The 13,105-nt window shown below is 51.5% G+C and overlaps 1 protein-coding gene across 6 annotated transcripts in view; it reads left to right on the top strand.

Annotated features, from left to right (window-relative positions):
• NMNAT2 (nicotinamide nucleotide adenylyltransferase 2) overlaps positions 1 to 13,105 on the top strand; it is a 221,166-nt gene that overhangs the window by 188,335 nt on the left and 19,726 nt on the right. For all 6 annotated transcript variants that reach the window (XM_027975948.3, XM_042229192.2, XM_042229190.2 and 3 more), the window contains 3 exons: positions 705 to 785; positions 1,925 to 1,969; positions 6,778 to 6,854. In XM_027975948.3, coding sequence (XP_027831749.1) covers positions 705 to 785; positions 1,925 to 1,969; positions 6,778 to 6,854 — 203 coding nt within the window. The remainder of the gene's footprint in view (positions 1 to 704; positions 786 to 1,924; positions 1,970 to 6,777; positions 6,855 to 13,105) is intronic.

The following is a 13,105-nucleotide window of genomic DNA, read 5'->3' as shown; positions in this document are numbered from 1 at the left end:
ATATAGATATTATATTCCCACTTACAAAAAGAAAAGAGTTCCAGAGAAGGTAAGTGATTTGCCAGAGGTTACACAGCTCCAAGGTCTTTCCCCCGTGGCTCATCGGCAAAGAATCCACCTACAATGCCGGACCTGCAGGAGACTCAGGTTCGATCCCTGGGTCAGGAAGATCCCCTGGGGTGGGGCATGGCCACCCATGCCAGTATTCTTGCCTGGAGAATCCCATGGACAGAGGAGCCTGGTGGGCTTCAGTCCGTGGAGTTGCAAGAGCCGGACACGACTTAGTGACTAAACAACAACAAGATAAACCCGCATAGTATGCATAATAAAAATGGAAGAAAATAAATAATATATGACTGCTTCAGTGGTAGTTATCACTAGCAGTAGAATTATGGATACTTCTTTTCCTTTTAATATTCATTCTTCTATATTTTCCAATTTTTCAACACTGTCATAAACACCACCAGAAAATAGATTCTGATCTAGGGCTCAGATTGCTTGTTCCTTGGACTGGAAATGAGAAGCAGGAATGGGGCCATCACCTTTCTGTTCTTTCTCTCCACCCTCCTTCTGCCCCCCATGACCCAATCCCCACCCCTCCACGCAGCCCCGTAGTTTCCAGGGCCCCAAGGCAGGGCTGATGAGACTGTGAGTTACGAGTGGTCCTCCCTGTCTGCCCCTGTCTGTCTTGCTCTCTCCCATAGCCAAGATCCTGGGAAAGGTGGGAGAAAGCCTGAGCCGGATCTGCTGTGTCCGCCCGCCAGTGGAGCGTTTCACCTTTGTGGGTAAGGGAGCAGCCCCCCTCTTTTTCTCCTCCTTCTTTCATGCAGCAGACACCCCCAGCACATGCTGCGCCTGAAGCACTTATAGCGCAATGATTGAGAGAGAACAGAAGATGTCACTGGGCCTGCAGAGCCCATCTGTGACGGGAGCCAGGGGACGCGATCATCCTGGCCTGAGGCTCCTGGAGATCTCCCGCACTCACCTTCCTTCTCTGGGCCGTGCTGGTCCCTCCTTCCATGGAATGTGTCCACCTATCTGAGAGTTTTCAGGGGCCCAGTGGCCCCTCTCAGGCCCTCTCGGCTCTGCCCATGTCAGTACTTCTGCTGAGAGGCTAAGAACATACACGCCCTTTTCTTCATTTTCTCCATTTTTTTGGAGAAAAAAAGTGGATGACTCAGCATGGATGAGAATACCCACGTTTAGGTCTCTTTCTCCTACAAACCCAGATTTGACTCTGTAGGAGAGCTGAAGGTCTAGCCCTCATTCTTTTGACTCTGGGGCCAACTACTGCCATTTCTCAGGTTTCCAACTTCCAACCTTGAACCAACAGAGATGGTCGAGGAGGAAGGGAGGCAGGGGGCCAGGGTGTCATCTCTGTGGTGCTGTGCATACCGTGGGCCCCATGCGGGGCACCCCTTCAGCGCCCATGGCAAAGCCTCTGTCTCTTTGACATCTTCCTGGGGCTTTGCCTTCTGCCATATGAAAAATCTCAGCCTACTCAGTTTTGCTTTTTCTCTGAACCAGGTAACCCTGAACAAGAGAGGGCCACCTCCTTGTGACTCTGCCAACTGCCTCCCTAGGTTTGAGGATACTGGTCTTGTGGCCAGCGTCCGCCCACTCCAATACAAAAGGAAACAGAAGGCACTCGGCGTGAGTGCGTGTGTGTCCATCACTGGCTACCCAGCCAGGCGGTCTAGTTCTGAATTCCCAGAACAGTGAATCCTGCCCTGGAGCCTGAGGAAGTGTTCCCTCTCCGTTTCAAGCTGGACCATGCTCTCCATTTATGCTACTCAGATGTCCCTACTTGCACCCACCCATCCCAGCCCGTGTTCTCCCTCTGAGAAGCCCCTCAGGCAGATTGAGAGTCAGGTACCAGGAAGCTGGTTCCCTGATGCTTCTGCATTCCCTTTTGCCTCCCTAGATGAGAATGCCAACCTGGGCACGGTGATGCGGTACGAGGAGATAGGTGAGTGGGGCTGGAAAAGCGGGAACATTCGGGGCCTCCTGCCTCCAAAGGGTACAGTGGGGGAGGGGGAGGGTTGCAACCCCTGGGGGGTGTTTGCAGCAGGGTCTGCTCTTGGAAGGGTAATTAATTGCTCTCAAGCTAAGAGCATGTTCTTAGTTATCTCACCTGTACCATCTCCCAACTGGACTCCGGCAGTTTCCCTGGAGGTAGGATGGGGTCCGTGGGCAGTTTCCCCTTTAGAGCGTCTTCATCTCATTCAAAAGACATGGAAGTTCAGTTCATTGCCAGCCAGAGATTCTTCTCTTGCCCGCAACACCGTGCCCACAGAAGATCCCCTACCTTCCTCAGCGGAGGAGTCCAGTGCTTGGAGCCATGTCTGCGATCTCCCCCACAGCCTTGGGTGGACACTAAGACCCTGACTGTGTGAAGGCAGTAAAGGCCCCAGGCCAGAGCAGGTGGAGGGTGGTTACACAGAGCTGTCAGGATGGGAAGGCAGTGACTCCCCTAGAAATGAGATGAGTGCTGAGCAGCCCTAGGAAACAAGCCGGGAAGCACATTTTCCCAAGGTTCCAGAGTAGCTTCGAGACAGAAGTGTCTGAAGCCGGAAAAGCACAGACAGACAAGAATGGAGCTCGAGCTGCTGCAGGTCTCAGGTGACAAGGAGGGTCAGTGACAGCTGGAAGTCCCCAAAGGACTCAGCACGGATGAGAATATCCATCTTTGGGTCTCTCTCTCCTACAAACCCAAATTCAACTCTGCAGGAGAGCTGAAGGCCTAGCCCTTGTTCTTTTGACTCTGGGGCCGACTAATGCCGTTTTGGAGAAGGAAATGGCAACCCACTCCAGTACTCTTGCCTGGAGAATCCCATGGACAGAGGAGCCTGGTGGGCTACAGTCCATGGGGTTGCAAAGAGTCAGACACGACTGAGTGACTAACACACACACTGCCATTTCTCAGGTTTCCAGTTTCCAACCTTGAACCAATGGGATCGTCGAGGAGGAAGGGAGGCAGGGGGCCAGGGTGTCATCTCCATGGTGCTAGGATGGGGGGCAGCTGGGTGTCCAGCGGGCATGCTCAATCTTCAACTTCCAGCTGCAAAGATACTCCAGGCTCCCCTCCTAGGGAGGGAGGGGCAGGGCTGCACCCTGGGCACTGGGTTCTCCCAGGAGGCCCAGCAGATGTGACATCATTTCTACGAACTTTTCTGGCTCTTGTCCTCTGATCCCCAGGAGTGATGCACATGAGTTGACTCATACTGACCTGCTAGAACCATTTGAAAATTTTCAGAAATTTTACCAGTTGGTTGTTAAACTCAGTCAAAAAAATTAAATTATACTAAGTAGCAGTTAAATGGGCTTCCTGGGTAGCTTAGCTGGTAAAGAAACTACCTGCAATGCAGGAGACCCCCTCAATTCCTAGATCATGTGGTTCCCCTGGAGAAGAGATAGGCTACCCACTCCAATATTCTTGGGCTTCCCTGATGGCTCAGACAGTAAAGAATCTACCTGCGATGCAGGAGACCTGGGTTCTATCCCTGGGTTGAGAAGATCCCCTGGTGGAGGACATGGCAACCCATTCTAGTATTCTTACCTGGAGAATCTCCACGGACAGAGGAACCTGGCTGGCTGCAGTCCATGGGGTCCCAAAGAGTCAGACATGACTGAGTGGCTAAGCATGGCAGTTAAATACCTTGTATTAAAAACAGAGGTGATAAGTACTCAAAAACTCCTCGATTCCTTAAGTTTTAATAGTTTTTATTTACCAGCACATGGCTGTCTGAAGGCCACAGGAAAGAGTACTTCTGGGTGCTCCCCAAAGCCAGCAGGAGCATTCACCCTCAGGTTCCACAGCCACAAACACCCAAAAGCCTTGTACTCCCCCTGCCTGGCAGTTCCGCACCTGGCCAGGAACTATTGTCTCGGGACAAAGTCTTCTTGACCAGCCGCGCTCAGAGCAGTCTTCAAACTTTCAACCGTATTCCAGTGTGTATTTTCCTCCCATACCTTGTTCCGGGAAGAATGTGAGCCAGCTTCACCTGGGACCTCGTTCACCTCCCCAGCACCCAGGGTCCGTGTATCAGGTTGCGGCCTGGGGAGTACCCCCTTGGACAGAGAGGCAACGCAGTGGCTGTGCTCCTAGCATTCCTTGTGAAGCTTGGCCCCATCTGACCCCCTCTCTCAGAGAAAGGAAAGCTGAGTGGCCACAGCTGTGTGGATGGATTCGTGGCCTGGCGTGGTACAGGTGGTGGCTGCCTCAGGGTGTGATGGGAGCTGGAAAGGGCCTCGGGGCCTGGGACTTCACAGAAGCAGGATTCCTGGGAGGAGAGTGTGACAGAGGAGGGCTGACTCTGGCTCCCTGGATCCTGAATTGGGGAAGGAAATGGGACCCAGAGGAGCAGCCTGGCCCCCAGACCACTGTCCTGTGAGGCCCTTTGGCTCACACCTCCTCTTTCTGAAATCCCCTTGCACGCTTCACGAGAAGGAAAAAGCCATTTCTCCTAGCTCAGTTAGCATCCATGGTGCCATTTCCACTTTGTTAACCAGGCCTGCCCCAGACTTGCAGGCTGAGAACGTGAGCTAGGGTAAACCAGGGAATCCACTGCTGCCCTCCAGCGGCCACACATGGGATTCCCAAGCCCTGCCGGGGCCTCTGGTCTGTGACAAATCCATCCGTTCCTGTGCTGCAAGCAAAGGTGAACCCCCCCTCCCCCCCGCCCCCCGCCACGCTTTAACTTGCTCTGCTTTGGCTTTAAAAATAATCTTACGTTATACTCGAGTGAGAAAGTGAGTCTCTGGATCCGGAATTGAAAAGAGATTCATTTCCCTGGCTGCAGAGCCGGGTTTCTCAACCACACCACCGTTGTCATAGGAAACAGGCGTAACCCTGAGGTGTGGGGGCTGGCTGTGTGCCGTGTGGACTTTTGAGCAGCGTTCCTGCCTTCCCAGCACTAGGTGCCGGTAGCACACCTCTCTCTCCAGCCTTGACGACCAAAACAACGTCTCCTGACCGGAGACGCCCCCGGTTGAGAACCACTGATGTAGAAAAAGCTGAGGGCCAACATGTCTCCTGGACGTGGCCTCCAAACCAGAGGTTTAGGCCCACGGTTATAAAGCTGCAGCCTTTCAACAGAGCTGACCTGGAACTTTGGGTGGCTCTGACTCCGAGCAGGGGACAGGGAGCATCAGGAACCCCAGAGTCAGCCCAGTCTGGCTCCTCTCGGCCATCCTGGAGGCGGACTATGACCAGGGCCTCCATGCTGCCAGAGCCAAGGCCACAGTCACCATCTGGCCCTGCCATCCTGGGGTACCCAGAAGGCTCTGAGACAGCCTGCCCGCATGGCCTCTGTGGCCAGCCTCTCTGTCTTTCGATCATTCAACACATCCTGAGCACCTACTGTGCGCAGGTCACTCTGCTAGGCCCTGGGTATATAAAGATCTATTAAGTTCCCTGGATGTAAACAGAACATTAGGTGACAGTGTGACAGGGGAGGGGGAGGTGGGAGGCTGCAGGAATATTTAGGTGTTAAGACCCCGGTGCTGCAGGGGACTTCCTGAGGAGGAGCTGTGCTGACCTGGGACTGAGATGTTGACCCTGTCTTTCTTCAGCCCAGCAGTCTCCCACTGAGCCTGCACCCGGGGCGAGCTCACCACCTGAAAGTCCTCGGCAGGTCCCTGGGCTAGCTACAGGGTCTGAGGAGGGCAGAGCTGGGGCCAGGGTGGCAGCGATCTCTGGAGGCTCAGACTAGGGCTGTGTCACTGGTTCCGACAGGATGCCCACAGTCACAGGCCTTGATGATAGAGCTTGGTGGCTCAGACCGTAAAGAATCCTCCTGCAATGAGGGAGACCTGGGTTTGATCCCTGGGTTGGCAAAGATTCCCTGGAGGAGAGCATGGCAACCCACTCCGGTATTCTTGCCTGGAGAATCCCATGGACAGAGGAGCCTGGTGGGCTACAGTCCATGGGGTCGCAAAGAGTCGGACACGACTGAGCAGCTAAGCACAGCACCTGATGAAAGAGCCTGGGGAAAGTACCTGGGAACCAAACACATCACCTGAATCTCAATCCAGGTGGAGGTCTCTCCCCACGTGATTCTGAGAATCCCAGGATTCTTTTCCACCCCCGTTGCTCAGTTTTCATGCCCCAGTCAGTTTGCTGCCTGTTTTAAGCGACAGTGGCCTCGTTGGGATAATTCAGACCGGGCTTAATGAGGGAAGAAAAACAAGTGATAAGCTGGAAATGTGCCTGGGAGTTGGGAAGGTGGGGGCAGACTCACTTCTCAAGCCCTTTGCTGAGGACAGTGGCCACGTACAGGCAAGACATGTGATGAGCTGAGCCAGCTGGTGAATTGAGGGTGCACGCCATGTCCCCTGCCCCCATCACGCCATGCTTGTGATGGAAGACAAACCCCAGAGGATGCCCAGCAGCAGAGAAGCCAAACTCCACGGGCACTTTGGTTTGATATAGAGCAAAAAAGAGAGCCTCTTAGACCTCACACAAGGCGTGTAGCTGCCTTAGACCATGGGTGACCAGCCATCCTGGTTTAGCATGAAACCCATCCCGGAAATCCTTCAGTCCCAGCAAACCAGGACAGTTACTCTCTGCTCCATTCCGTAGGAGAGAGGTTCCTCCTGCAGGGAGTGAGAGTGGTCTGTAAATGAGCCCGGGGGAGGGGTGAGCAGAGGTTTCAGTGCAGCAGCAGCGTGGTGCCTGCTAGAAGTGGGCTCTGGAGCTTCTGTGCTGGTCGGAGGAAGAAGGCTGAGATTTGAACGCTTCCCTCTCCTTTTGCTAACTTTGTCCCCCCTCCTCAGAGCTGCGGATCTTGCTGCTGTGTGGCAGTGACCTTCTGGAGTCCTTCTGCATCCCAGGACTGTGGAACGAGGCAGATGTGAGTAGCAGGGTTATGGCCTGCGCACAGCTGGTGTGGGGCAAGATGGGGAGGGGCACTCGACTCTGACCCCTGGTCTTCCCTCCCCACCCAGCCTCCCTCCCCAGCTTGAGTCTCCCATCTCCCGTGAGCTCCCGGGAGGGCAATCCGTTCACATCATGATGGAAAAAAATTCTCACTACCCCCAAGCTTTATCTCCTCCTGTATTTTTACACTCACTCCCCCTCATGCTTGCTCCTGGAAAGCCCCTGGGAAAAAAGCAATCTGAGTCATAGAATGCCTTCGCCAAACAGCACTTAGAGTATGTGTGCTGGTGGGGAGAGGTGGGGGAGAGAGGTCTTTAAAAAAAAAAAAAAAAAAGCCTTTGCCCTTTTGAAATTATTATGTGCTTTTTTTCCCTTTGATTCTTTTTGAAGAGGTGGTAAATACCATCCTAGAATTTCCTTAACAAGAGAAAAAGTGTCAAGAGGGGAGAAGTTAATGATAAAAGGTCAGTAGGATCCTTCTGGCAATTGACTTGGGATTTAGGGAACCGGGAATTGAAACTTATACCATTTAGAAGCTCAGTGGACAAGTTGTTACCAGATCTGGCCGAGATGGTCTTAAACTAGCTAATTCATAAGTTCCTCATCCTTTAGACATACATTCATTTTTGTTCTTTCACGAATTCATTCATCTGATAGTCAGACCTCATGCTCGCTCCCAAGCCTATGGCCCTTTGAAAGTGGGTTTCTCCTGGCAGATATTCTAGACCTAGTACATTTTTTTGATTACTTACTGTGTGACCCCATGCAAATCACTCAACTCCTTTGAGCCTTGGTTGTTTTTTTAAACCTAAAGAATGTTATCTGTAGCATTCTGAGATTTTAAAAGCAATATACAATACAGTCTCTGCCCAGAAGTATTAGGTGGCGAGATGTCAGCTTATGAAATTTTTTCATGTACATATACGTCTCTGAGGCTTCCCTGGTGGCTCAGACGGTAAAGCGTCTGCCTGCAATGCAGGAGACCCAAGTTCGATTCCTGGGTCGGGAAGATCCCCTGGAGAAGGAAATGGCAATCCACTCCAGCACTCTTGCCTGGAAAATCCCATGGATGGAGGAGCCTGATAAGCTACAGTCCATGGGGTCGCAAAGAGTCAGACACGACTGAGCGACTTCACTTTCACTTTCACTTTATGTCTCTGAAGAGAAAGAGACAACCTTCAGGGTGAAACTCAAGATCTTAGTTCTGCTCCAGCACAGCTCGTGACAAGATATATTACAAGCATCAGCTTTTCCCATCTCAAAAATGGCCATCGTAATAGTAACCCTTTCATAGGGTTTGGGAAGAATTAAATGAGATTGTCCATGTAAAGTGCCCAGCCTAGCACCTGACACACAGTGACATACAACTGTTAATAAGTCAATCTGCCTAAATAGACACATCAATAAACACAGAGACGTTCAAGGTGAAGGGCATAAATGCTAACACGCTGTGGGATAACCAAGCAAGGAGGGAGAGTTTCAGGGGAAACGAGTTATACTATGTAAGCCCTTTCCTCTCCACGCCTGAACAATTTCTTGCAGGTGAAATTTTAAACCTCTTTTCAATTCTGGATTAAGTGGCTTAATTAACTTTTACTTTCCTCTCTACTTTGCAAGCTGCTTTGAAAGGAAAAAGTAATGCAGGCGAAGTTCTGTACAAGATTTCAGCAAAGCTCTTTCAAGAATCCAGGCAAATCCGGGCAGTAGCCTGAGGCCCCTTCCCACAGGGAGGCCCTGGCAGCCAGGGAGGGGATTTACAGGGATAAAGTGACAGGGCAGCAGCCTGAAGGGCCAGCACGTGAGCAGGACGTCTCAGGGGCCTCCTTGCTGCATGTGACTTGTGATGTGTGCCTCTCAAGGGCAGACACAGGCTTTCTGGAGCCTGAAACGGACACAACTAGGGGCCCTTAAAGCACAGCCAGCCCCTCTGTGCTGACTGCAGGGCCTCTAGATTCTTTCCCAAACGGCTGCTCCTGACCTTGTCAGGTCTGACTTATAGAGACCAGGGAAAAGAGCCCCAGGTCACTCCTCTTCCGGTTGGTCCCTGATACTGAAGTGGGACCAACCAGAAAGGGAATGTGTTGATTAAAAGAGAAAAATTGAGAAACCGAAAGCTGTTGATGTACTGGGGCTGTGGCAGTGGGGGTGGACTTGACGCTCATTTATTCAGTCATCTTCCCACCTGACCGGCACCCTGGGGATCGGACACCCAGCCTGGCTACTCCCAGAGGTGCAGCAGATCCAGACCAAGTGGGGACCCCACGTCTGTGCAGCTGAAGGGGCTGAGAATGCCCATCCACAGCACGAGCAGAAGGGCGATTGGATGAAGCAGACCCTCAGGGCTCACTCCAGAGGATTTTCTAGAGCCTGGAATGCTAACCTCCCCACCCTCAAGCACCCACGAAACTCTGTGGGATCCTTAGAATCATGCCATCTGAACAGAAAAAAACATGGAGCTGTTTCCTTACATAATGAGTGTGACTCTCAGGCCACAACAGAGGTGTGCCAGAAATATCACATGTAATTTATTCATACCTAATGAAAATTCAACTCCAAATCACTATCCCCAGGGATGATGGGAAATAGGTCTCAGTCATTGCTGACCAGCAGAACCTGAGAGGCTCTTGTGGGCTCCGAACACGAGCATCTCTTCATCGGGGTTGCCACACACATCTTCCCTCTCAGGACCTTGAGGTGGGTGGCCCTCCCCTCTGCCCACCTGGGGAATGGGACTCCTGACTGAGTCTGGAAGCCCCGTGCTGGACACCACCCACCTATGATCCTGCCCCTGTCTTCTTCTGAGGCTTTGCCCTTAGGGCAGGGGGTGGGCTTCACAGATCTCTAGCTTCTTCTAGTGTGGAAGGAGCAGGGGGCAATGGAACCTCTTCTTTCTCCTTGGAAGCTAGCGCCCCTATTGTCTCTTCCCTCCTCAGGACCTCAAGAAACATGTCGTCAGTGTGTTTAAAGCCAGTGACTTCAAAACGTTCTGCTTTCTGCCCTGCAAATTCCTTTCGTAAAGGCTCTGGTTCTCTGATAAAATAGGGTGGGGATTGGACAAAGGTGGACACGGGGAGCATGAAACTAGCTAGCAGCTCAGTGGTTTATCCCACTGTCCCTACTGGGGGAAGGTTGGAGCTCACGGTCTAGGAAGGAAAGGTCTTTCTTTCAAGACTGGTCCAGGGTGAGCCCTGGTGATTCCAATAGAAAGCTCTGATCTCAGGTGGCCTCAGCCTGCAGTGGCTTGAAACAGGGTTTCGGTTCCTGCCCAGAGACTGAGGCTGGGTCTCGGAGATGAGAGCACCAAATCCTAGCCGCTAGACCAGCGGTCTGAGACAAGACCCTAGCTCTTCAACTCTGCAGAAAAGAATTCCCACAAAGACAGCAAGGAGTGTAACAAGTGAAGTATTTATTAGGAGGAGGAGAACACGGTACGTGTGGATAGACACATGGGCGGACTCAGAGAGCTGCGCCCTCGTGATAGTTTGATTCACTTTTATGAGACGTTTCTTCCAGGTTTCCTTTGGCCAATCATTTCGATCTGTCTGGTTCTGGGTATGTATTTGGTATATCTCAGGAGCCTTCCATGTCTATGCACATCTCTCAGCCGAGATGGATTTCACCCAAGAGGCCTGTGGGTAGTTGGCGTCACTCCACTTTTGACCTCTTAAGGAGATTTCTAGTTGGGAGGGTTTCCTTGACTTCGAGAATGGGAAATGTATAGTCTCTTATCTCTTCTCCAGGCAGGGCTCAGCCTCCTCTCTTGATTGTACTGCTACTGATGTTTCAGAGTTTCTGTCCACGGGGAGTGAATTCCAGTTGCTTTCCCTGGTGGGTGGTGGTGGGGTGGGGACATGCTCCATCTACCTGCTGCCTCTGTTCTACCCTCCAGAGTTTGCCTGGAAGCAGCTTGTTTTAGGGATCTCTGTTCCTAACTATGAGATTACTTGGAGTGAGGTATGTGAGAGCCACTTCTGCTCCCAGTTTCATTCATTTAGTCCACCCTTTATCAGAACACATTTCTTTTCATTACCCGGTATCCTGAGTGATACTTGATGGCTGCAGACCTGTGCTCAGTGACCATGAGCCTGAGGCTCTGAATCTGCCAATGATGGGGCAGAAAGGTGGGGAAGAGAGCCAGCTTTCTTGGAAAAGTCCTAGGTCCTTGCTCCGCATTCCAGCTTCCCATGCCATCTCCAGAATCCTCAGAAACAAAACAGGGGAGAAGCCACTATTCAAACAGGTCTGGGGGGAACATAGGAGCCTCTCTGCCCTCTGTAAAGAGCACTCACCAGAGGCCACAGGGCAGCAGTGTCCCCACCCAGTCCGAAGCAGCTGGAACAGTCTGTTCCCACAACAGGGCTGCCAAGGCCTCTCTCGGCACACTCACAGACTCTCCATTGAGTCAGTCTTGCTCGTTCTTTTGATTTGGATGCCTGAACCTATCCTCTCCATCCAGAAATGTAATTACACAACCATGCACCCCAACCCAAGCACATCCCTTGGGCATTTCCCAATAGACACAAAGATCCATTAGCCCATAGTGAATTCTGACCTTCTCTGACCAGTGACACACCCCTTCCCCTTACATTCCGTGGAGAGAAAATGCCATACATATTCATCACATTTCTCTCCATGGAACACAGAAGAGTTGCTTCTGCATGGTCTGGCACTTGGCATTTTCATTCTTGATTCCCCAGAGAAAGCAAGATCCAGTTTCCTGGACCCGCTTTTGGAGGTGGGGACCCCAGTCCCCCCCAGCCCATCCCATTCCCAAGCTTTTAATCAGAATAGTCTCCCCCAGGAGACCTGATCTTATCAGAATAGTCCCCCCAGGAGACCTGATCTTTGCTGTGTTGCATCCTGAGGCTGGGCTTCCCTGGTGGGTCAGGTGGTAAAGAATCCACCTGCAAGGCAGGAGACCCAGGTTCGATCCCTGGTCAGGAAAAGCCCCTGGAGAAGGGAATGGCTACCCACTTCAGTATTCTTGCCTGGAGAATCCCATGCACAGAGGAGCCTGGTGGGCTGCAGACGACAAAGTCACAAAGAGTCGCTGAGCAACTAAGCACACAGCAGACACACATCCTGACACCAGCAGGGGAGCAGGTACCCAGGCCTGGACCAGGATCTGTGAGAAGGCAAGGCCAAAGCCTAAAAGGTCAAGTCATGACAGATTTGTGAGACAGGAAACGCTTATCCTCCTCCCCTCCCTCAAACAAAGCCCATCGTCTAGTGATCTTATGCTGCCAGCTGCTTTTTCCATTACAGTATAATGGAAGGCAATCTGGCAAATTAATTCTGATTCAGGCGTTCTTTCCTTCCATCAATCTTTCAGCTAATCCTGAGTGCCCAGTATGAATGTAAGTACTTTATTTGTCCTGGCAGCACTTGCTAAAAATATCTTACAGTTTTTATTCTATTAGTTCATTATAGTACATGAAATGAAACATACAGAAAGTTTAAAAGAGTTCTTGAACTTAGTAAGCAGTCAATAAATGTTGGCTGTTATTTATTCATTGGTTTTAAAATATTTATTGAGTACCTGTCATGTGCCAGACACTGTTCTAGGGCTGAAAGAACAAAGAAAACAGAATGCATCAAGTTTCCAACCACGTGCTTTGCCTTCTATGGGGGAGACACAATAAACACTCTTCTTGTTTCTCATGGCTTATCTTGGTTAACCCCCGGAGCCCGCCTGAAAGTGGAGTCCATTTACAGATATGGAAACCCGGGCTCACTTGGACTGGACTTGTACGAGCGTGCGCGCGCTTGTGCATGCTCAGTGGTATCCGTCTCTTTGCGACCCCATAGACTGCAGTCCGCCAGCTTCCTCTGTCCATGGGCTTTCCCAGGCAGGAATACTGGAGTTGGTTGCCATTTCTTCCTCCAAGGGATCTTCCTGACCCCAGGGATTGAACCCTCATTTCCTGCATTGGCAGGCGGATTCCTTACCACTGCACCACCTGGGAAACCAGACTTGTCCAAGACCTCTTAGCTATTAACAGCAGAGCAGGACTTCGCACATGTTCAGTTCCCTAATGCAGGTAAGACAGACAGGTGGGAAGAAAGACATGTAGTTCATAGCAGCCCAGCAGCCCAGCTTCCCTGATGGCTCAGACAGTAAAGTGTCTGCCTGCAAAATGTGGGAGACCTGGGTTTGATCCCTGGGTTGGGAAGATCCTCTGGAGAAGGAAATGGCAACCCACTCCAGTACTCTTGCCTGGAAAA

The sequence above is a fragment of the Ovis aries genome, chromosome 12, assembly GCF_016772045.2.
Source record: "Ovis aries strain OAR_USU_Benz2616 breed Rambouillet chromosome 12, ARS-UI_Ramb_v3.0, whole genome shotgun sequence".
In the NCBI taxonomy this organism is placed as follows: Eukaryota; Metazoa; Chordata; class Mammalia; order Artiodactyla; family Bovidae; genus Ovis; species Ovis aries.
The sequence above is the reverse complement of the archived record's forward strand: the minus strand, read 5'-3'. Positions and strand labels throughout refer to the sequence as shown.